Here is a 21,770-nt window from a genome sequence, read left to right as displayed (position 1 = left end):
AAGAGAAGCATAGAACTAAAAAACAATAAACAATAATCAGGAGAGGATGGTGCCCTGGAAGCTGCGTGAGGGTGGTTGATGGAGGATAAACAAGGAAACTGTATTCAATATCCTGTAATAAACCATCATGGAAAAGAATATAAAAAAGAATATATATGTATTTATATACACACACACATATATATATGTATGTGTAACTGAATCATTTTGGTGTACACCAGAAACTAATGCAACATTGTAAATCGACTATGCTTCAATTAAAAGAAAAACTTAAGTGGAAAAAAAAATCAATAAAATAGGAAAAAAAAAAAAGAGTAGCTGCTGGATGGTCAAGTGAATGGGATTTGTCAATGTGAAGGTTAGTGGTGAGTCCCGCAGGAGCCTGTTCATGGACGGGTAGAGGGAGAAACTTAACTAGAAATCGTTCAACACAGCAAGGGGGAGAGGAGACATAACAACTCTTTCAAGGAGTTTTATTCCAAAGGGGGCTGCGAAATGGACTGGAAGCTGGAGCAGGGAGAGTGGATCATTATATTTAATGCGGTTTGGTTTTTAAGTTGGGGGATATAATAGCAGGTTTGAAGGCTGAGAGGAATGCTGTGGTAGAGGGGGAATAATTGATGGGAGAGCAAGAGGAGAGATTTTGAGGAGTGAGTCCTCACGTAAGCATGGGGAGAGACTGATTGCCTGAGTGGAGTTTTGGTGGTGGTTGGAGTCGTGGACAGTTCACCTGTGATGGGGGCCGGAGGGGAGGAAGATTTCATGGGTCCAGGTGCTGATACATGGAGAGATGGGATGATGGGATCTCTTTTGATTATTTCTATTTTCCTTAGTAAACATCTACCTAGGAAGCACAGTCCCTGAAATGCACGAGCTTGGAAGGGCTGGTGTGGGAAGTTTGAGGACAAAGGCAAAATGAAATAGTTAACTTAGGACAGTGGGAGGGAGGGTGGACTAGGGAAGTGTGTTACGATTGTGGAGCATCATTGATGTTGATAGTCATGAGTAAACTGAGACCCGTCAGCAGGGTCATATTTTTCTTCAACCGCACAGATTCACGATTGAGCAAAGGCAGAAAGTTGAATTTAACCGGGGTTGGAGTTCTGCTAGTTCACTGTGGTATGTAAGGGAGCGGGGAGGGAGTGGAGGGCGTGAGCAAGGAAGTGCTTAAAATGAAGGACCATGGGGACTTCTCCAGCGGTCCAGTGGTTAAGACTCCGCATTTCTATTGCAGGGGGCATGAGTTCGATCCCTGGGGGGGGGGGGGGGGGGGGAACTAAGAGCCTTGCTAGCGCACAGTGTAGCCAAAAAGTTAAAAAAAAAAAGAAAAAAGAAAAAAAAAATGAAGGACTATGGAATTTAAACTGGATAAGAAAGAAGTGAAGGCATAATGGTGGTAAAGTTCAGGGAATCAGGGGTAGGATCAGTGGCCGATAGGGTTCTGGTGGGGTCAGAGGTTTGTTGGAGTCAGGGAAGTAGAGGAGGTGAGCTGGATAAGAGGGGCTGGTGGCTGGGGGTGGGGTGCTTGAAATTTCTGTGGGAAGGGAAGTTGTGCTTGGTAATGACGAAGGCTTAGGGACTGAGGTGAGGTAGACGGATGATGAAAACCCACAGAATATGTTAATAGTGACAGTGAACCTGGAGCCAGAATCCTCAAGGAATGGGGCTAGTGACCCAAGGGTCAGTAGACAATTATTAGGATTAGTAATGGATGGAATGATCTGATCCAGAGGAGTTTCAGAGAGGAGAGAAAGAACACAGTTTGGAAATGGTAGCGAGGTGCAAGGAGTACCTGTACACCATCACTGGGCCTGGTAAGGGTCATGGAGAATAAAATTCTCATAGCTTCTGAAGCAGTGTCCTCAAGGAGAGCCAGGTTTCTATTAGAGCAAGGAGGTAAGTGAACACTCAGGGGAGGCTGTTTCAGGGCAAAGGCTTTTGGAGTTGGGGGAATGTAAGAGAACAGAGCGGGGCATGTCGAATTCCACGTGCGGGTTAGAGTGTAGGAATGAGGGGTGACCTTGGTCTGGGGCTTTTCATAAGCAGCACAAACAGATAAAAAGAGCCTAGTGCAGTTTTCTTGGAGGGCTCAAGACAGATAGTGGTGGAAAGCTACAGTGTCATGAAGAGGTGGCCCCCCAGGCCGGACAGATAGAGGCCTGGGGAGAGGCTGGTTTTCTTTCGAGTGAATGTCTTCGGTATCTTTTTAACTCTGTTCTATTCATTTTTAAATTTACAGGTCGTTAGTGATTATCAGCACTTTAGATGGCCGAATTGCTGCCCTAGATCCTGAGAATCGTGGTAAAAAGCAGTGGGATTTGGACGTGGGCTCCGGTTCCTTGGTGTCATCCAGCCTTAGCAAACCAGAGGTGAGAATTTTCTATCACACGTTGACTGGAAAGCTTAGTTAAGAGGAGCAATCGCTGCTGTTAATAGTAGGTATTTGCTGGTAGAGCTGGGGCTCGGGTCCGATTGCCTAGGAGTGGGGCGTGTCTGTCTCTGACAAGCTGTGTCCCCTTGGGGCATTTACTTAACTTTTCTATCCCTCAGTTTCTCTCCTGTAAAGTGGGGTGGGTAATGTCACCTACTTCGTAGGATTGTTTGGGGCATGAAATGAGTGAATCATATAAATGAGTCATTGTGGATATTATCTGCTATATCAACATAGCTCGTTATCTGAGCTGTAACGTGATGGTCCTCTCTTCTTCTTCCTATTATTATTACCACCACACCACCACCATCATCACAAGGTCCCTAGAAATAAAACAAATCTAAAGAACTGTGTTTTAGTGGTTAGAAATACATGCTGCAAAATCCCATAGATTATTCCCTACATTTTCCCTCCACTGTACATCCTAATTGTAAACATCCCTCATCTGAAATTTCCTTGGAGTGTAGTTTTAGACAAAATGGATTATTTGCAAAAGAAAGAGACCTTGCTTCCAGAACTACTTGGCACATGACTCCAAAACGTGGCAGGTGACTTAGCCCCGCAGAGCTTTAGTGTCCCCATCAGTGAAGCAAGGACACTGCCTACCTTGATGAGGGGCAGGTTGGGGGGAGTTAAATGAGGGAAGTTTATTTTTCTCACCTTTAGTCTAGACTCAGATTAAATCTCTCTGCTTTCCTGGAGCTGTACCATCTTGTTTAAAACATTTAAATAAGTCCCTCTTTTGAGTTGTGGCTGCTGACAGGAAGCAGTCCCCCATTTTGCAGAATACCCTCAGCCTTCTACCTTGTCGCTGTAGGACATCCCTAAGGTCCTCTTTTTACCCCTGCCATCATCAGTCTTTTCCCTTTCAAAAAGCTTCTAAGCTGGTATCAAGTTTGGAAAAACAAAGACAAAACCTAACATGAGGGACTTGAAAATGACCTGATTAGCAGTGATGGAATTTTCTGATGGGAAAACTGCTGCCAATGACCCAGCTGTCCTCTAGAAAATCCAGCCTGAATTCTTTTCTGATATTGTACTTAGGGAAATGGCACTGCCCAATCTCCACACTCGCTGTGTGCTAAGCCTTGACGCTTCTTTCAGAGTGCCTACTGTTTATTGGACGGTACGCTGGAAACATCTGTTGAGAATCGTGAACTTCTGTTGCATTGTGAATTATTAATATAAACCGCTTTGAGTGTAGATTACATTAAAAATTTTGAATTGGGTGTAATAGTCAAATGAATTACTACTCAAGCAGAATATTCATTTGTGTGTGTCCTCCTGGGATTACGCTTGGGTATGCAGGTTTTGCTTTATTTTCAAACTAGACATAAAAGGTGATGAACCAAACGAGAAGATTGTAAGTGGTTTACATCTGAGGTAATATTACAGTGTGTTGTAGCGGTGCAAAGCATGTGTGTTTTTATAAACTAAAATGTGCACACTCACAAAAAGATAAGTTGCATGATATGACAAACAGTTGTGATAACCCAGCTGCTGCTGAGTGTGTTTAAATTATAAGCAGCTAGTTGAGCTTGAAGATTTTCTTTCAATAGCAATTACGTTAGCTGATTTTTAAATTACAGTTCAGTTTTCTCACCGTCCCCAGTCCTTACCATTTTCTGTGGTTTATTAGGGCTCTCTTGTTTTAAGTGTCCTTCCCACACACCCCAACCCTTGATCCTTTGGGTGCAATGCTTTGAAATTATTTGCTTGAAGTAGCAGGCCAACTAGATCATAGTCTGGGATTGAACCAGGCTTGCCGGACTGTACTCCATTCCATCTGCTTTGGAGCTCTTTCCACATCTTGTATGTCCCTCTCCTTTACAACTCAGGCTGTCTATCCAGTACAGCATGTCTCAGACTTTATGGTCTCAGGACCCTTTACATTCTTAAAAATTATGAAGGGGTCCAAAGAGCTTTTTTCCCCATGGGTTATATTTATCTAGACTGAAGCCATATTAAAAATTAAAACAGAAATTTTAAAAACTCTTATTATTAAATTATTTAAAAAAGTGACCCCGATTGCATTGCATGTAGCATAAATAACATATTTTTATGAAGAATAACTGTATTTCCCCAAAAAATAATTTAATGAGGAAAGTGGCATTGTTTTATATTTTTGCAAATCTCTTTAATTTCTAGTTTAATAGAAGACAACTTGATTTTCCTACTACATGCTTCTGCATTTGGTATGTTGCATTGTTGTTTTGGTTGAACTATATGAAGAAGAAAATCCATATGTAGTTGGAAAAAGGGAGTATTTTAGTAGCCTTTTCAGATGATTGTGATGATTCTTTTTTGGTTCTACCCAAGAACAAGTGCAAGTTTCTGAAAGTTTAGTCGCACTGTGGAATCTGAAACCATATCAATGAACTGTTGTACTCTGTACAAGTAACGTCCATTGGTTTGTCTTGCCTTTTACTCCTGCATGATTTTCTAACATCGTTTGGAAAATATTGATTCACTGAGCTACACAGATCTTCCAGATGTTGACATATTTCCTTATAGAATATCTTGTAAACTCAAATTTTTTACTGTCACCACTGATCTCATCAGAAAAGTCTTTTAGGGGACTTCCCTGGTGGTTCAGTGGTTAAGAATCCACCTGCTAATGCAGGGGACACGAGTTCGATCCCTGGTCTGGGAAGATCCCACATACTGTGGAGCAGTTAAGCCCGAGAGCCACAACTACTGAGCCCATGTGCCACAACTACTGAAGCCTGTGCTCCTCAACAAGGGAAGCCACTACAATGAGAAGCCTTCGTACCACAACTAGAGAAAGCCTGTGCACAGCAACAAAGACCCAATGCAGCCAATAAATAAATAAATAAATATTTTTAAAAAAAAGAAAGAAAAGTTTTTTAGCACTGGGAAGCTGTCACTCACATGTATAGATATAGCTTTTCCAAAATTCTAATTTTTGCTTGAAAACTTGGATTTTATCACTAACACAGTCAATTGTTTTCATCAAAGTGAGAGGTTCACTTTGTTTACTTTTGAGAAAATGTCTGCCAGATTCCCAGGTCCCATAACCATAGCTTTTCTTAATTTTTCAAGTGGAAATGGAGCTTTGTGAGCAATGCTGCTAGTTCAGCTCAAAACTCAGTCATACAAGTGCTTTTCCTCACAACATGCTTCAGTTTGTGGCAGAATTCCTAATGCATACCTCCTGATACCTCTTGTTTTAGTTGGGCAGAATAGTAAAAAGATACGTACTCAGGTCACAATTTAATGAAATTAATTTTTATTGTTTCATCAGAACATTCTTGAGTGAAATTTTTTTCTTCTTTTTTTAAAAGGTTTATGTATGTATGTATGTATGTATGTATGTATTGATGGCTGCATTGGGTCAGTGCTACACGCGGGCTTTCTCTAGTTGTGGCAAGCGGGGGCTCCTCCTCGTCGCAGTGTATGGGCTTCTTATTGCAGTGGCTTCTTTTGTTGTGGAGCACAGACTTTAGGCGTGTGGGCTTCAGTAGTTGTGGCACATGGGCTCAGTAGTTGTGGCTTGCAGGCTGTAGAGCACAGGCTCAGTAGTTGCGGCGCACGGGCTTAGTTGCTCCGCAGCATATGGGATCTTCCTGGACCAGGGCTCAAACCCGTGTCCCCTGCATTGGGAGGCAGATTCTTAACCACTGTGCTCCAGGGAAGTCCCTTTTTCTTCTTTTTTTCTGCAAGTGTGTGACAGTGAAAATACTAGGACTAGGACAGGGAAGATACTGGTGCTCGATTCATGCAAAGGCACCAGCAGCTTTAGTCACTGTTGCTTTTACACCATCAATGCAAATATCACCGCAGGGAAAGGCGAATAGCACCTTCTTTTGAAAACCGCTTGACCCTCTGCAGCTCAGGTAGAGTCCACAGACCACACATTGAGAATAGCTTGTCTGGTATATAATAGAAATATTATAAGAATATTTGTAAGGTTATAAACATCAACAAGGACAGAGAACTGTGTTGCAAGCTTGGGCCACCTGTTATTCAGCAAGGTGTGTGTCCCTCAGCATCTAGAAGTTATGTTCAGAAGCTGGACAAAAATACCACCAAAAGAGGAACAAAAACTGCTATTTGAAATGCCCCAGATTGGATGCAGAGAGTAAAGATATCCCTCTAAATGCATCTGATAGGCTGTTTTATGATGGTTCCTAATATTTTGGGAGAAATAATTAATTTTCTCTGTTTGAAGCTCAGTGTTTGCTAGGACAGGTAGTGTAGGGAGGAGAGCTAGGTCCAGCAGGCAGGAACTGGTGGGGAGATGTAGCAGGAGCCACCCAGGTGACAGGAAGTCTCTGTTTGGAGACTCCTCTGTTAGAAGGTCAGTTTCTCCCCACTTTCATCAAGAGTGGTACAAAGATGGAACCAATGAAACCCAGAAGGCCAGAGAAGTTGTATTCTCTGTGCAGTGATTAGTAAAGTGACTTATTAATCTAATGTGGAGAAGCTGAAGGATAAAAGATTTGATAGACTGTATAATAATTTTTAAGTTATTAATGATAGAGGAATTGGTTATGGATCACAAATACTTTTGCTAGAATAATAAAGTAAAAACATCACAGGAACTTTGTAGGCTGTGTTGTGGAGGAGGCACTAGGATTCAGGGCCTTCAGTTCTAGTCGTGATGCTGCTATTAACTGGCTGTGTGACCTGGCTAAATTATTTCAGTAAAGCTTTAATTTCCTTCTCTGTAAAGTTATGGACTGGACTACATTTCTTTTTTTCTTTTTCTTTTTCTTTTTTTTTTCTTTTAATTTTTGGCTGTACTGTGCAGCATGTGGGATCTTAGTTTCCCAACCAGGGATGGACCCCATGCCCTCTGCAGTGAAAGTGCATGTGGAGTTTTAACCCCTGGACCGCAAGGGAAGTCCTGGACTAAATTTCTAAAGATTGTCCTAACTTTGGGACTCAGGTACCATCAAATACATGAAACACCCGTATAAATTATCTAGAGGAATTTTTTTAACTTCCCTTTTCACTACATTTAAGGCTTCTTTTAAAAATAGCACAACTCTATTACCATTAGGTACATATCTCGTTGCCTCTCAGCCTGCTCTGATGATGGCCTTAACCTTTTCTGTTCCAAAAGGCATATGAAATAGTTTATTATGTTGCTGTAGTCATGGTTTTATAATGTGAAGGAAAAAATAGTTTCCCAGACGATAAGAGAGATTGACAGTTCCATTAAAAACAAGGGTTTCACGTTATTTTTAGAGTGAATTGTATGCTGCAGGAAAGTTGAGGTGCCTTGGGACACAGATCTGATTTGCTACTCTTTCCTCTTGACTAGGTATTTATAAACTTCCTCAAAAGAATACTGGTGTAAACCAAGCTAAAACTGTGTGTGTGTGTGTGTGTGTGTGTGTGTGTGTGTTAGAATAAATGATGAACCTAAGGTTTACTCTGTTAGCTTTAAGAGATGTTCTAAATCTAATACTTTTGATAGTAACTAAGAATGTTGTTTTTAATTTTCAGAAGGACCACCTGAGGTGAAATCTGATTTGTTTTCCTCTGGTAATTTATATTGCAGCTTCAACCTTGAAAAAGCACTAAGGAGATTTGGCTGTGATTCCTCATTGACTGACTTAAAATTTTGTTTTGTGACATGTTAGCGTGGCTTTTCTTTGGAATCTCTGGGTGGCATTTGGATCACACTTCACCAAATCTAAGTAGACCTAATATCCTTGAACTGTCTACTTCTCTGTGTTTTGCAACACATTTATAAGGAAAAAGACCTTTCTTATCTGTATTTAGAATACATACTATAATTGTGTATATATAAGTAGTCTGTCCTTAGATAATACCTTTACCTTTTCTTTATTTAGAGATACCATATTTGTTTTTTGTTTCAGTTTTCTGTTAAAATGTTCTCCCCCCCCCCCCCCCCAAAAGGAACAAATAACTCTATTATAAGTCTATAGTTAGAGTTTGGAGTTTTGTTTTATTTTATTTTAGGCATGTTTCTCCCCAAGGGACATACTGCCTTTCTGTTTCAGACAGGTGCAGAAACAGACAACTAAGATGCTGGAGCTTTCCAGCCTGCTCACTGCAGTCAGACTGCGTTAGTTAAGAAGGGCCTTGATAGGTTTGGGGGGAGGGGGGTATCCTTTGAAAAGAGTGCGTTTTTAATGGTTTCTTGATTTGTTCACAAAGGGTCCATTAGTAGACCGTTTTGAGTATAGCTTTATTAAAAGAGGACCTGTAATCTGTCTTAAAGATTCTCTAATTTATACTGAAAGATGTGCCTGGTCATTTGGCAGTTGTTCGTTTGTACATAAACTAGCACAGTAGGAGCCTTCTAAGAGGGTGGTTTATTTGGAAAAGTCACTGTCAATCATGGAGCAAGCCAGTATTTAAATAATTGCTTAGGTTAATTGCTTTTCTTTTAATTATGGAAATGAAACAGTGCTTTGGTTTAATTTTGTTTTATTAATCCCTTAGCATGGCTGAAAAGCTGTGCTGTGAGGTAAATTGATTCATTCCAGCACACAGTTGCCAAGTGAGAAATTGATTTGACTCTGTTTTGTAGGGAATTGACTTCTCGTGCACATTGTTTATCTACTTTATGAATGTATAGTAATCTAAGTGAAGGCTAAGATAGGTCCTAAAATCTGTATCTTTCACCGTGAATGCAAAAAGCTTACTTAAAAAGTTAATCTGGTAGTTTTCCTTGAGGTATTGTGTTTTGTAGGTTGACTATAGGTTAAGGAAAGAAAGAGTGAAATAAGAATTATCTACTTGGTATCTCACTGCTCTTGGTCAATAATTCACAATCTTTGATGATCATAAATGCCAAATCACTTAAGGATTTCTTTTTTCTTTTGCATTTTCTTTCTTCGTTTTTAATCCGCATTTTCTTTTAAGCCTGTCACATGGGATGTCTTCTTTGATTAACATCCAGATCTACTGAAAGATCTCATAATCCCTCGTGTTAGACCACCTAACTAGTTGGTAACCATGATGTCCTCTCCTTAGTCTTTGATGTATGATTCCCAGGAACACTTTACTTCCAGCAAATAAACTTCCTTCACTCTCCCCATCATGGTAATTTCAGTGTTTTCCTTGAAATTTAGGGAAATGTTTAAAAAAGTGTTTCCTCAAAACAGTGCTGGAACATCTTTTCTTTTTTTTCTTCTTTTAAAGTCGCAGTCAATTTTGTCAACTAGTAGTCTGATCAGTTGCTCATTTTACCTTATTAAGAGTTATCATTTTGTGTTCCATATATAGTGTAACATTTTTGAAGAATTAAAATATATGAAAATATGCTTAAGTTCTCTTTAATATTGTTTATCTTTTTGGTCAATAAAGTACTTTATAAAACCTTCAGGACTTCTGTATTCACAGGAGAATTTTAGGGCTGATGGAGATTTATGGTAAGTCAAAGACTGGCCACAGTTTGATATATTTAATTTTTACATTGAATACATCTTTTTATAGTTTTGAGGCTTCATTTTTAAATAGGCGTTGTGAATTCAGACTGGGAAAGAAATACAGTTGGCTTTTGGACAGTGTGGGGCTTGGAACACCAACCCTTCATGCGGTGGAAAAGCCCACATAACTTTTCAGTGGGCCATCTACATCCACAATTCCATGTTCGCAAACTCAGCCATGGATCATGGAGTACTGTAGTATGTATTCAGTGACAAAAATCCTCATATAAGTGGATATATACAGTTCAAACCCACGTTCAGGAGTCAGCGGTGATTGACATGGCATGATTAAACTTTCTGTTCTCTCCTTGAATTTACTTTTGAAGAGACTATTTGAATTCTAAAAGCTTTTTTGAAATATTTGAAATTTGATATTAATAAATCATAGTCATTTCTGAAGTTTCCTTATGGAGAATAAAGGAAGGCTCGTAATGAATTTATAATAGATTAGGAGTTTATATTTTTGTTTTTAACTTTTTTCTTTAACAAGTATACCTAGATACGCGCTCACACACAGGAGTTACCTTAAAGGTTAAAATAACAGCTCTGGATCTTTACATCTACTTAACAACTGTTGCTTGACTAGCACTTTATAGCTTGCAAAGTGATATCAAAACATCATTCTTGGGACTTCCTAGGTGGCACAGTGGATAAGAATCTGACTGCCAATTCAGGGGATACGAGTTCGATCTCTGGTCCAGGAAGATCCCACATGCTGTGGAGCAGCTAAGCCCGTGTGCTACAAGTATTGAGCCTGCGCTCTAGAGCCCGGGAGCCACAACTACTGAGCCCACGTGCCACAACTACTGAAGCCTGTGCGCCTAGAGCCCATGTTGTGCAACAAGAGAAGCCACCACAATGAGAAGCCCATGCACCACAACAAAGCATAGTCCTCACTTGCTGCAACTGGAGAAAGCCCGTGTGTAGCAACGAAGACCCAATGCAGCCAATAAATAAATTTATAAAAAAAAAAAAAATCATTCTTACTTATTCCTTCACATAGCCTTATGAAAACTCTAACCCTCATTTTTCAGATGAGAAAATTGGGGGTCAAAATGGTTCAGAGGTTTGTCCAATGTAGTAAAGTGGAGACTCAACCCTAGATCTTTATGCTTATTTCTTGCCCCCGTCCAGTGTTTCATGCCTTTGAAATACCTCAGTACTTACTTTTCATTTTATGTTCTAATAGTGGTAATTCTTTATCAGGAACAATCACTCAAAGACCTCATATAGTGAGCAGACTTAGCATGGTGCTCAGCACATTGTAAGCACCTAACTGCTGCTTTTTATTTTTATTTTTTTGACTGTGTTGGGTCTTTGTTGCTATGTGTCTCTAGCTGTGGCAAGTGGGGGCTACTCTTCATTGCAGTGTGCAGGCTTCTCAGTTCGGTGGCTTCCCTTGTTGTGATGCACAGGCTCTAGGTGTGCGGGCTTCAGTAGTTGTGGTACACAGGCTCAGTAGTTGTGGTGCATGGGCTTAGTTGCTTCACAGCATGTGGGATCTTCCTGGACCAGGGCTCAAACCTGTGTCCCCTGCATTGGCAGGAGGATTCTTAACCCCTGCGCCACCAGGGAAGTCCCCTAACTGCTTCTTAAGCAACCGTAGTGCGAAAGTCAAAGGTACTTGAACTTCACACATCCAAAACTGAACTGGTCTTTACCTTGGCAGGGAGTCCTGAAGGGCTGTTTGCTGGGGTACAGCAGTGCCCAGGACAGATGAGATCCTTGCCATCATGGAACTTACATGGTACTATGTGGAGTCAGCTGGGGAGTCAGATATGAAATGATTATTGGGTCAATATCATAATTGAGTTGTGGTAACTGCCACAAGGATGGGTAGAACTAAGAGAGACTTAGCAAGGGTGCTTGACCTCCCAAACTGAGAGGTCAGAAAAGGCTTCTCAGAAGAATTGATGTTTACGACGGAGATCTTATGAGGAGAAAGAGCTGCAGGCGATGGGTAGAGAGGCTGGGAAGGACTGCTCTGGGAGAGGAAAGAGCTGGCGTCAAGGCCTTGCTGTGGGGATGATCCTGGTGTGCCCAGGTCACTGGAAGAGGTGGGGATGGCAACGGGGATGAGGGTTGGGAGATCGAGGTAGAGATGAACCCATAGAGGGAGGCCAGGGCCAGGCTATACAGGGTCTGGTACCATATGCGAAGCCTTTTGGATTTCATCCTGAGCCATGGTAAACCATCGAAGGATTTTAAGTGGGAGAGACTGATTGCTCCGTAGTCAAAAGGGAATGGGTTTTTGTTTTGTTTTTTTAATTAATTAATTAATTAATTTATGGCTGCCTCAGGTGTTAGTTGTGGCACACAAGATCTTTCCTTGCGGTGCCCAGGCTTCTCTCTGGTTGTGGCATGCTAGCTCAGTAGTGGCCCTGTGGCATGTGGGATCTTAGTTCCCCGACCAGGGATCGAACCCGTATCCCCCTGCATTGGAAGGCGGATTCTTAACCACTGGACCATCAGGGAAGTCCCAGGAAAGGGTTTTTTGACATTCTCTCTCTTTTTTTTTTAAATTTATTTATTTATTTTATTGGCTGTGTTGGGTCTTTTTTGCTGTGCGCGGGCTTTCTTTTTCTTAGCTGTGGTGAGTGGGGGGCTACTCTTCATTGTGATGCGTGGGCTCCTCATTGCCGTGGTTTCTCTTGCTGCGGAGCACGGGCTCTAGGTGCATGGGCTTCAGTAGTTGCAGCACATGGGCTCAATAGTTGTGGCTCATGGGCTCTAAAGCACAGGCTTAATAGTTGTGGCACATGGGCTTAGTTGCTCCACGGCATGTGGGATCTTCCTGGACCAGGGATTGAACCTGTGTCCCCTGCATTGGCAGGCGGATTCTCAACCACTGCGCCACCTAGGAAGCCCCCGACATTCTCTTTTGCTGAGACTTTCAATGAGACTGATCAATCAAAGGGTTGTCACAGCAAGGCTTTGGAAGTTATGTATATTTAGAAAATATAAAGTATTCACACCAACTGGCAGTTGGGGAAATCTGGAAGAAAGTGGGTAAATCCCTAAAATCCTACTAAAGCCTCTCTCTCCAGTACTCTACTGACTACTGACTACATATATAGTCTATACTGACCATAGAGAATGGGCTGGAAGAGGAAGAAGAGCAGAAGTGGGGAGACTAGTTAAGAGACTGGTCTAGCACAGATGGGAAGGATAGTTTAGACTGGGGTGTTGACAGAGGGAGTGGAGTGAAGTGATGGATTGAAGAGAAGTTTAGGGAGGGAAGTCTTTATGAAATTAAAAGGCCAAAGAAGGAATTAGTAGTAAATTAAGAACGAGGGGGAAATTCCCTGGTGGTCCAGTGGTTAGGACTCTGTGCTTTCACTGCTAAGGGCCCAGGTTCAATCCCTGGTCAGGAAACTAACATCCCACAAGCCACTGGTGTGACCAAAAAAATAAATAGATAAGTAAAAATAAAAGTGTCCTCCGAGGCCACTCCCTGGCCCCTTAAAAAAAAAAAGAGAGAGAAAAAAGAACAGGTGTAGAGGGGGAGAACATGAATTTGTTTAGATGCGGTGAGTTCTGAGTGACCTTGAGAACTCCCCAGGCAGAGATGTTAAGAGGCGTGTGCATATATGGGTCTGGTGCTCACAGAGGAAAAGTCTGCGCTGAAGACAAAAGTCAGAAGTGTTGGTGTCATGGGAACTGAGAGGAACCGTCACCTGGAAGGAGAGTACGGTGAGATGCCAGCCAACCAGGCTTTCCGGATCCTTAACATTTTAGCACTGAGCTAGAGAGTGAGGAGTCAGAGAGGAAAAAGGGGTTCAACGATAGATTGGCTTTAGTAGGACTTCAGGGACTTTCTGGCTTTCTTCCAGATTTCCCAAATGGCTAGTTGGTGTGAATGCTTTATAAATATTTTGTAAATACAAATACTTGCAGTTCAGATGCCTTACCAAGAGAACCCTTTGATTCATCAAAGTCTCATTGAAAGTCTTATAGCAAAAGAAATGTTAAAAACCCTTTCTGTTTTGACTGTGGGAGAATTGGGGGGCACAGGGGAAGCAGTGGGAAAAGCAGGAGGCCTGTGGATCCCCAGAGTGGTAGAAGCATTTATTAGTAGTTGAGGGACTAAAAGACATTCCTTTTAAAATTGCTGTGGAGAGTGATTCTGAGGGTCCAGTGTGATACTCTGAGGAATTTTGTAAAACAGTAGAGTGTGAGTTTTTGTCCAAGGTCATGTAGTGAGTGGCTGGTGGAGTCAGGGACCCGGGGCTGGGGCTGGATGAGATACAGTCACCTCCCTATGGACGTGTCTCCATTTCATATGTTAGATGCCTGCTGTTGCCCCCGAACCCCGACCTTGGTTTCTAAAACAGCTAGCATGGCAAGGAAAGTCATTGTCCTGGGCAGAGGGGATTACCAGATACCGAAAAAAGTCAACAACTTAATACTTTCAATGAAATGTTTTTCATGTATTTTACATCGTCCCAACCTTAGTGACTTTTATCTTTTAGCTAATTCCTTGAGGTCATCATTGGAAGCATCAGTTGTTGTAGTATCCCAGAGATGCTTGGAGGTGAGACAGAGATGTGTGTCCCTTTTGTGAATATTCTCAGGTAGTTGGGGTTTTCCCATCTCTGTTCCCAGATGGTCTGCTTTCATTCTTCCTCATCTCTACTTCCCATGAGTCTGCATCTTACCACACGCCTTTTCACCTGTTTCTTCTCCCTTCCTCCCCTTTTTAAGTCTATATTTTATAGTCTATTTTTAAAAAATATCAATTTTTTTGGCTGTGTTGAGTCTTAGTTGTGGCGTGTGGGATCTTCATTGGGGCACATGGGCTTCTCTCTAGTTGTGGAACGTGGGCTCAGTAGTTGTGGCGCACAGGCCCAGTTGCCCAAGGCATGTGGGATCTTAGTTCCCCAACTAGGGATCAAACCTGCGTCCCCTGCATTGGAAGACGGATTCTTAACCACTGGACCACCAAGGAGGTCCCAGCCCCTTCCTCCCTTTTAACTCTTGCTGCTTCTTACCTTATACTTGGGACTTGGCTTTTATAACTGTTAGGGCCAGTGTGATCCTTTTCCCTTGTCTTGGTTGGGGTACACACTGGATACAACTTTTTGGATTTGAAAGTGTTTGTTTAATGTTCGATTCACTACTTGAGAAAATGCTAGTGTATGCGAATCCAGCTTCCAAAGCTGAACGAGGAAAAGTTCTTCTTTATAGAAATTTTCTGGCTAATAAATGCAGAAGGAATAATAGAATTAGAAGTCATTATTTTATTATTTTTATTGAAGTAGTTGATCATCAGTTGATACTGAAATGGTGAAAAGTTGGTGGGACACTAAAGTGGAGGGATCAGGCTGACTCCCCTGAATCCATTGATTAATAGTAACAAGGATGACGTAACTCAGGGGTCTGGAAACTTTTTCTGTAAAGGGCTACATAGTAAAGATCTTGGGCTTTGTGGGCCATAGGGTCTCTGTAGTTGTAATGGGAAAGCAGCCACAGACAATACAGAAATGAATAAGCATGACCGTATTCCAATAAAGCTTTGCAGACAGAAACAGGCAGTGGTCAGATTCAGCCCGTCAGCTGTTGCTTTCTGATGTCTTTTATAGTAGGAAGTGTATAGCACCACCTGTGAAGTAGTCTTGTCTGAAAAATCAAACCTGCATCAGATCAAAGCTCCAGTTCTAATTATACTTTTTAAGCAAATACAGGGAATAAAGGAACAAGTTAAGTGATATGCAGAATCCAAACTGTGGGACGTTCTGTAGGATGAGTAATCTGGTTTCTCAGGTAAATCACTGTGCGAAAAAGGGAGTGAAAGGGGCCCTTATAGGGGAAAAAAGAATCAAAAGTAATATGTGGAGTTTAAATTCCTTGTTGGAGCAAACCAATTATATAGTATGTCTTTGCAATAATCAGGGAAATTTCATTATTAGATGATTTAAGGAATTATTCTTAACTCTGTTAGAGGTAACATTGGCATGGTAGTTACTTCTCAGCAATGAATACTGAAGTATGTATAGGTGAAATGACATGATGCCTGTGATTGACTTTATTATAATTTTTTAAATTTTTATTTATTTATTTATTGGCTGCGTTGGGTCTTTGTTGCTGTGTTGAGGGCTTTGTCTACTTGCAGTGCGCGAGGGCTACTCTTCATTATAGTGCGCGGGCTTCTCATTGTGGTGGCTTTTCTTGTTGCGGAGCACGGGCTCTAGGCACGCGGACTTCAATAGTTGTGTCTCTGGGGCTCTAGAGCACAGGCTCCCTAGTTGTGGCTCACGGGCTTAGTTGCTCCACAGCATATGGGATCCTGCAGACCAGGGATCGAACCCATGTCTCCTGCATTGGCAGGCAGATTCTTAACCACTGTGCCACCAGGGAAGTCCCTGTAATTGACTTTAAAATACTAAGTTAAAATAAAGTTGAGTATACCGCCACAAGTGTATGTGTTGATAGTGGGAGGTTGGGGGTGGGTCGGTGGGGAGGTGGTTGCACAGAAAAAGAAGGACGAACCAAATGAAAATGTATTTTTTCATATACCAAGGATTTTTGTTTTTATTGCTGGTTATAGTCATGTTAGTAGTAGTATTTATTTTCTCAGTTGACGTTCCTTCTGCCACTTGAAAATATAGTTCTTATCTCACATTCTGATTTCAGAGGGTCCTTGAGGACATGTGCCACTGGTATTCATTATGCCATTTCAATTTTGTTCAGAAATGGTAATTGAATTACTTTACCAAACTGCTTTGTGACTGTGTGGTTAAAGACCTTGATTATATCTTTGGTACCGCGTTTGCCAGCTGATTTGACAAACCTTTTATTTTAAAATTTATTTTTAAAATTATCAGCAGGAAAAAACAAATAGAGGAAAACCCCCCAAATAACAAGCATTTTGTATTTTTAAAAATGACTGAAGTGGGCAGCCAGTCAAGTAATTAATTAGTCTGAGGTGCAGAGCAGCGAATCCGAACAAATAAGCTGTTTCCAGAGGCAGATCAGTGGAATGTGAAAATGCATCACCGTAACCTGCATTTTTTATACCAAGAGATTTGCAGCTGACTCTCCGGGTGACTCATTCCTATGCTGGGAGGGTGAGGTAATGCTCTTCTGAGGGGTGATGTCATCTCTCTACCTGAACTTCAGGCATACATCGCTTCTTGTGGCTCTCAAGGAAAAAGCACCATCTGCTTTCACAGATGCAGCCTGAAAGGCTTCACAGCGATTGGTGCAGAGGTTAGCAGCTGAGGGTATGAGTCATAAGCAGCCAATTAGTGAAGAGCAGCTCTTTAAAAGTGAACTTTAAAATCAGCATCCAGAAATATGACATGATTGAGTGTTGAATCATAATGCTTTTTTGTTCTGGGTTTTGCACTCTTTTAAAATAAGGCAGTTTTTCTCAACATGGTCAATCATATGAAATCTTCTTGGTTGTTTAAGCCATGTTTTTAATTGCAGATAAGTTTACTTTCTTTTATGTTTGGAAGCAAAGATGAATTTTAGCTCCTGTTTGATGGATGTTTTTGGTTTGTTTTTTGTGGGGGTTGGGGGGGGGTTGCACTTAGAAGCCAGTGTGTTCCCTAAGGACGTGCTGCTTCTTTAGGGAGAAAGAAGTTGTTTCATGGAAGAGGAAACAAGTAAAAATAAATATTATTTGTTTACTACAGACCCACTAACCACTCTTCCTCTTTCTTGTAGTGATGCACACCTGTTCTCCCTATTTGTACTCAACTAGTACTACTGTTGACATTACCAGACAATACCTATGTTTTAAATTTTATCGCAATTTGAATTTATTGTTCTAGTAAATAGAATAGAGAATACCTAACATAATATGGAAGGTAGAGAACAGTAAACACTTGATTTTCTAACAGATATATATAACTTAAAGTGGGTGATCACATTGGCTAAACACTACAGTACCGTTATTGTAAGGTATGTAAACTATGACCTAAATCTGTTCTTAATGACAACTTCAGGTTGGACATTCTTCAAAAGTTAAAAAGAAAAGCTTTAATTTTTGAAAATATAATCTTTTATCTATTGTTATCAAGAAATATAAGAAGGCAAAGAATAAAATAGTAGTGTTAAAACTAAGATAGAACTTCCCTGGTGGTTCAGTGGTTAAGAATCCACCTGCCAATGCAGGGGACATGGATTTGAGCCCTGGTCTGGGAAGATCCCACATGCCGTGGAGCAGCTAAGCCCATGCGGCCACATCTGCTGAGCCCGTGTGCTGCAGCTACTGAAGCCCGCAAACGTAGAGTCCGTGTGCTTCGCAACAAGAGAAACCATGCAATGAGAAGCCCACACACTGCAATGGCGTGTAGCCCCCGCTCTCCACAACTAGAGAAAGCCCACGTGCAGCAACAAAGACCCAACACAGCCAATAAATAAATAAATAAAATTATTTTAAAAAACTCTAAGATAACATGAGGTGGTATATATATGTGTACATACTGATGTCACTTGAGAGCTTATTAAAAGTCAAATGTTTTTTAAATAAAGAGTAATAATTGGAGATCTTTAAATGTCCAGAATTATGATGAGCCTTCGATTTAATGGTATAGCCTTCTGAGTTTCATTATAGAGCTACTGCAAGGCTCTTGAGTATCTTTCTTCCCTTTTTAACCTCTTATTTGGAAATAATTTCACGCTACAAAAAGTTGCACACTTTTTGGTATGAAAAGTGGCACCCAAAAAAAAGAACCAACCCTTATATACCCAGATTTATCTGCTCAAAACTTGTTTGCTTTATCATTTGAGTTGTGTCTCATTCTCTCTTTAGTATATCCAAAATTCCCGTAACACACTCTTTTTTTCTTGAAACGTCTAAAGATAAATACCCATTGTAGCCTTTTTTTTTTTGGCCATGCTGCACAGCTTGCAGGATCTTAGTTCCCTAACCAGAGATCGAACCCCGTGCCGTCAGCAGTGAAAGCACCAATTCCTAACCCCTGGAACACCAGGGAATTCCCTCCATTGTAGCCCTTTACTCCTAAATGCTTCAGTGTGCATTTCCTCGTAGAGATATTCTTTTACACAATCACAGTACAGTAATCAACTTCATAAATTTATATTGACACTTTACCATCCATATTCCAGTTTCATCAGTTGACCTAATAATGTCTTTTATAGTGTCCTCCACTTCCAGTATAGCATCTAGTCTAGGGTCAGGTAGTGCAGTTACTTGTTAAATTCACCTGTTTTAATCTGGATTTTCCCCCCAACGGACTCTTTTATGACATTGACATTTCTGAAGAATATAGTCTCTCTGCCCTTTTATTTACAAAAATAGAACTTTCCTCATTTTGTGCTTGTCTGATGTGTCCTGGTGATGAGATCCAGGCTGTGCGTGCTTGGCTCAGAATGCTGCATGGGTGATGTATCTTCTCTTAGTGTTTCCCACCTGTCACTTATTTGATCATCCAGTCAAGGTATTGTTTGAATTCTCCGCTATATAATGACTGTTTCTGTTTTGTTTTGTTTTAATTTATTGTAACTAATAAGCAGTCTGTGAGAAGATACTTTAAGACCATGCAAAGACCATCCTCATCAAAATATTCCCCTAGATTTAACACCATGGCTGATTTTTGCCCGATGCAGCCTTTACTGTGATGACTGCAAGATGCTAATTTTTCCAACTCCAGTCTTCCCTTCATACTTACCGCTAGACACTTGGCATTTTATTGCAGTAAAAGCCCTCCCTTCTCCCCCATATGTTTATTTTATCTATTTGTTATCAGTATGGACTTATAAATTCCTTATTTTTTTCAGTGCTTTGTAATTCAGTACTTAATCATTCTGGTGCTTAAATTCCAGGTGTGGTCACTGACATGTTCCTGTCTTTTTTTGTGCATATCCTTACTTTCTAGACTAATAAGATGTGTCAGAGGCTCATCTTGTACCTGCCCTGTCCCACCCCTGGAGTCAGCCATTTCTCTCAGGAGCCTTTGTTCTTTTGGTGGGGAATGGAATTAGATAGCAAAATCTGGGCACTAGGTTTGAGTGCATTACTTTTACAGCCACTGTATAAACATAGATGTCAGACTTCCCTTGTGGCACAGTGGTTAAGAATCCACCTGCCAATGCAGGGGACACAGGTTTGATCCCTGGTCCGGGAAGAGCCCACATGCTGAGGAGCAGCTAAGCCCGTGCACCACAACTACTGAGCCTGTGCTCTAGGGCCCACGTGCCACAACTACTGAGCCTGTGTGCTGCAACTACGGAAGCCCGAGTGCCTGGAGCCCATGTTCCACAACAAGAGAAGCCACCGCAATGAGAAGCCCGCACACAGCAATGAAGGTGCAATGCAGCCAAAACAAAACAAACCCCCCCAACCCCCCCATAAATGTATACACATTAGCATACCTGATAAGTATTTGTTAGAGGTACAATAAACAATTTCTGAGACTGTAATGGTGTCTCAGTTTATAGTTAGAGCAAAAAGTACAGTATTAGGACTTTGGTCAGCAAACTTACACTGCTAAAATTTTCTTGGATTCCAAAGCAAAAACATGAAGGCCAGGTAGTATTTCAGCGGGCAGTGTTGGTACAGGAGGGGGTTCTAGGGGAAAGAAATGACGTGGACAATGACGTAACTGAACAGTAACAGTAATAACATTAAATATCCTGCTTAAGTAATGACACCTGATTTCCACCCACATGGGAAAAGTGAAAGACAAGGAGGAAAAGGTTGTTTGAGGTCATGTTTAGAGGACTTTGAATGTCAGACTTAGGATTTGGGGTCTTTAGTAAGAAGATAACGGAGAGCTGTTGAGGATTTTTGAATAGTGTCATAACAAGCTTAACTCTGACCCAGAGATTAATCCAGAAGATATGCCTGGAGGTTAGATTGAGGGAATTTTCAGTTAAGAACTGTAAAGAGGCTGTTATAGTAGTTTAGGCAGGAGATATAAGGATTTGAAGTACAGAATGGAGGAAAGAAGTGGATTAGAGTTGTGTGTTTCAGCCTGTCTTCTAGAGCCCGGGGGTGTGGGGCAAAGCTGACCACAGGGGGTGGGGGTGGGGTGGGGGAAGGACATATTGGCTGAGCATCAACTTAGAACTGTTTGTGACTGAAAAGGATCTTTTTAAAATATCCCTATAAATATCCCTTTAAAGACAGGATTCTGCTGCTTAAGGAACAAAGAAGTCCATAGAGAAATTCTGTTTGTTTTTAAACTCATACTTCTTTCATAGTCCTCTTTCCGAAGTTCAGGGAAATAGTTGTGTCATTAGCTGAAATAAGTCAAATTGTGTGTGTATGTGTCTCTCTCTCTCTCTCTTTTTTTTTTTTTTGGCTACTCCGTGCGGCTTGTGGGATCTTGGTTCCCTGACCAGGCATTGAACCTGGGCCACCACGGTGGCAGAGCCAAGTCCTAACCACTGGACCACCCTGGAATTCCCAAGGTGTGCCTATTTTTAAATGCCAAAAGGCCAGTGTCACAAAGGCATGTACTAATTTAACTTGCTCAAGAAACCAGGTGTTCTTGGCCAAAACCTTTAGAGTCATCGTGGGATCTTTTCTTTTGCTCATTCTGTACAAGGAATCCACCACGAAATCCTGGTGGCTTTACCTTCCATTTATATCCCACATCTAACCACGGTCAACACCTCCACTGCCGCCCACCACCACCGCCATGGTCTCAGGCCTTCTGCTAGCCCTCTCCGCCTCCATCCTTCCTCTACAGCCTGTTCCCTTTCCTTGTCCCGGCACACTCCCCCCTTAAGGCCTTTGTAAACTGTAAAGGCTGCTCTCCCGCTACCAGCAGGGTCAACGCCCTGTGCTTTTAGGTGTTGCTCAAATGTTACTTTCTCAATGGGGCCCACCCTGAACTTAACCTTTATGGACAAGTCCCCCTCCCCTGCCATACACTTGTATCCATTCCCCCTTCATCTTGTTCTGTTTTTTTTTTTCCCCCTATGGCATTTAA

The 21,770-nt window shown here is 41.4% G+C and overlaps 1 protein-coding gene across 1 annotated transcript in view; it reads left to right on the top strand.

The window, feature by feature from the left end:
• EIF2AK3 (eukaryotic translation initiation factor 2 alpha kinase 3) overlaps positions 1-21,770 on the top strand; it is a 71,233-nt gene that overhangs the window by 11,425 nt on the left and 38,038 nt on the right. Inside the window, exon 2 of the mRNA XM_057741556.1 lies at positions 2,240-2,369. Coding sequence (XP_057597539.1) covers positions 2,240-2,369 — 130 coding nt within the window. The remainder of the gene's footprint in view (positions 1-2,239; positions 2,370-21,770) is intronic.

The sequence above is a fragment of the Hippopotamus amphibius genome, chromosome 7 (assembly GCF_030028045.1).
Source record: "Hippopotamus amphibius kiboko isolate mHipAmp2 chromosome 7, mHipAmp2.hap2, whole genome shotgun sequence".
NCBI classification, from domain to species: domain Eukaryota; kingdom Metazoa; phylum Chordata; class Mammalia; order Artiodactyla; family Hippopotamidae; genus Hippopotamus; species Hippopotamus amphibius.
This window is presented reverse-complemented; position numbering and strand designations above follow the sequence as displayed.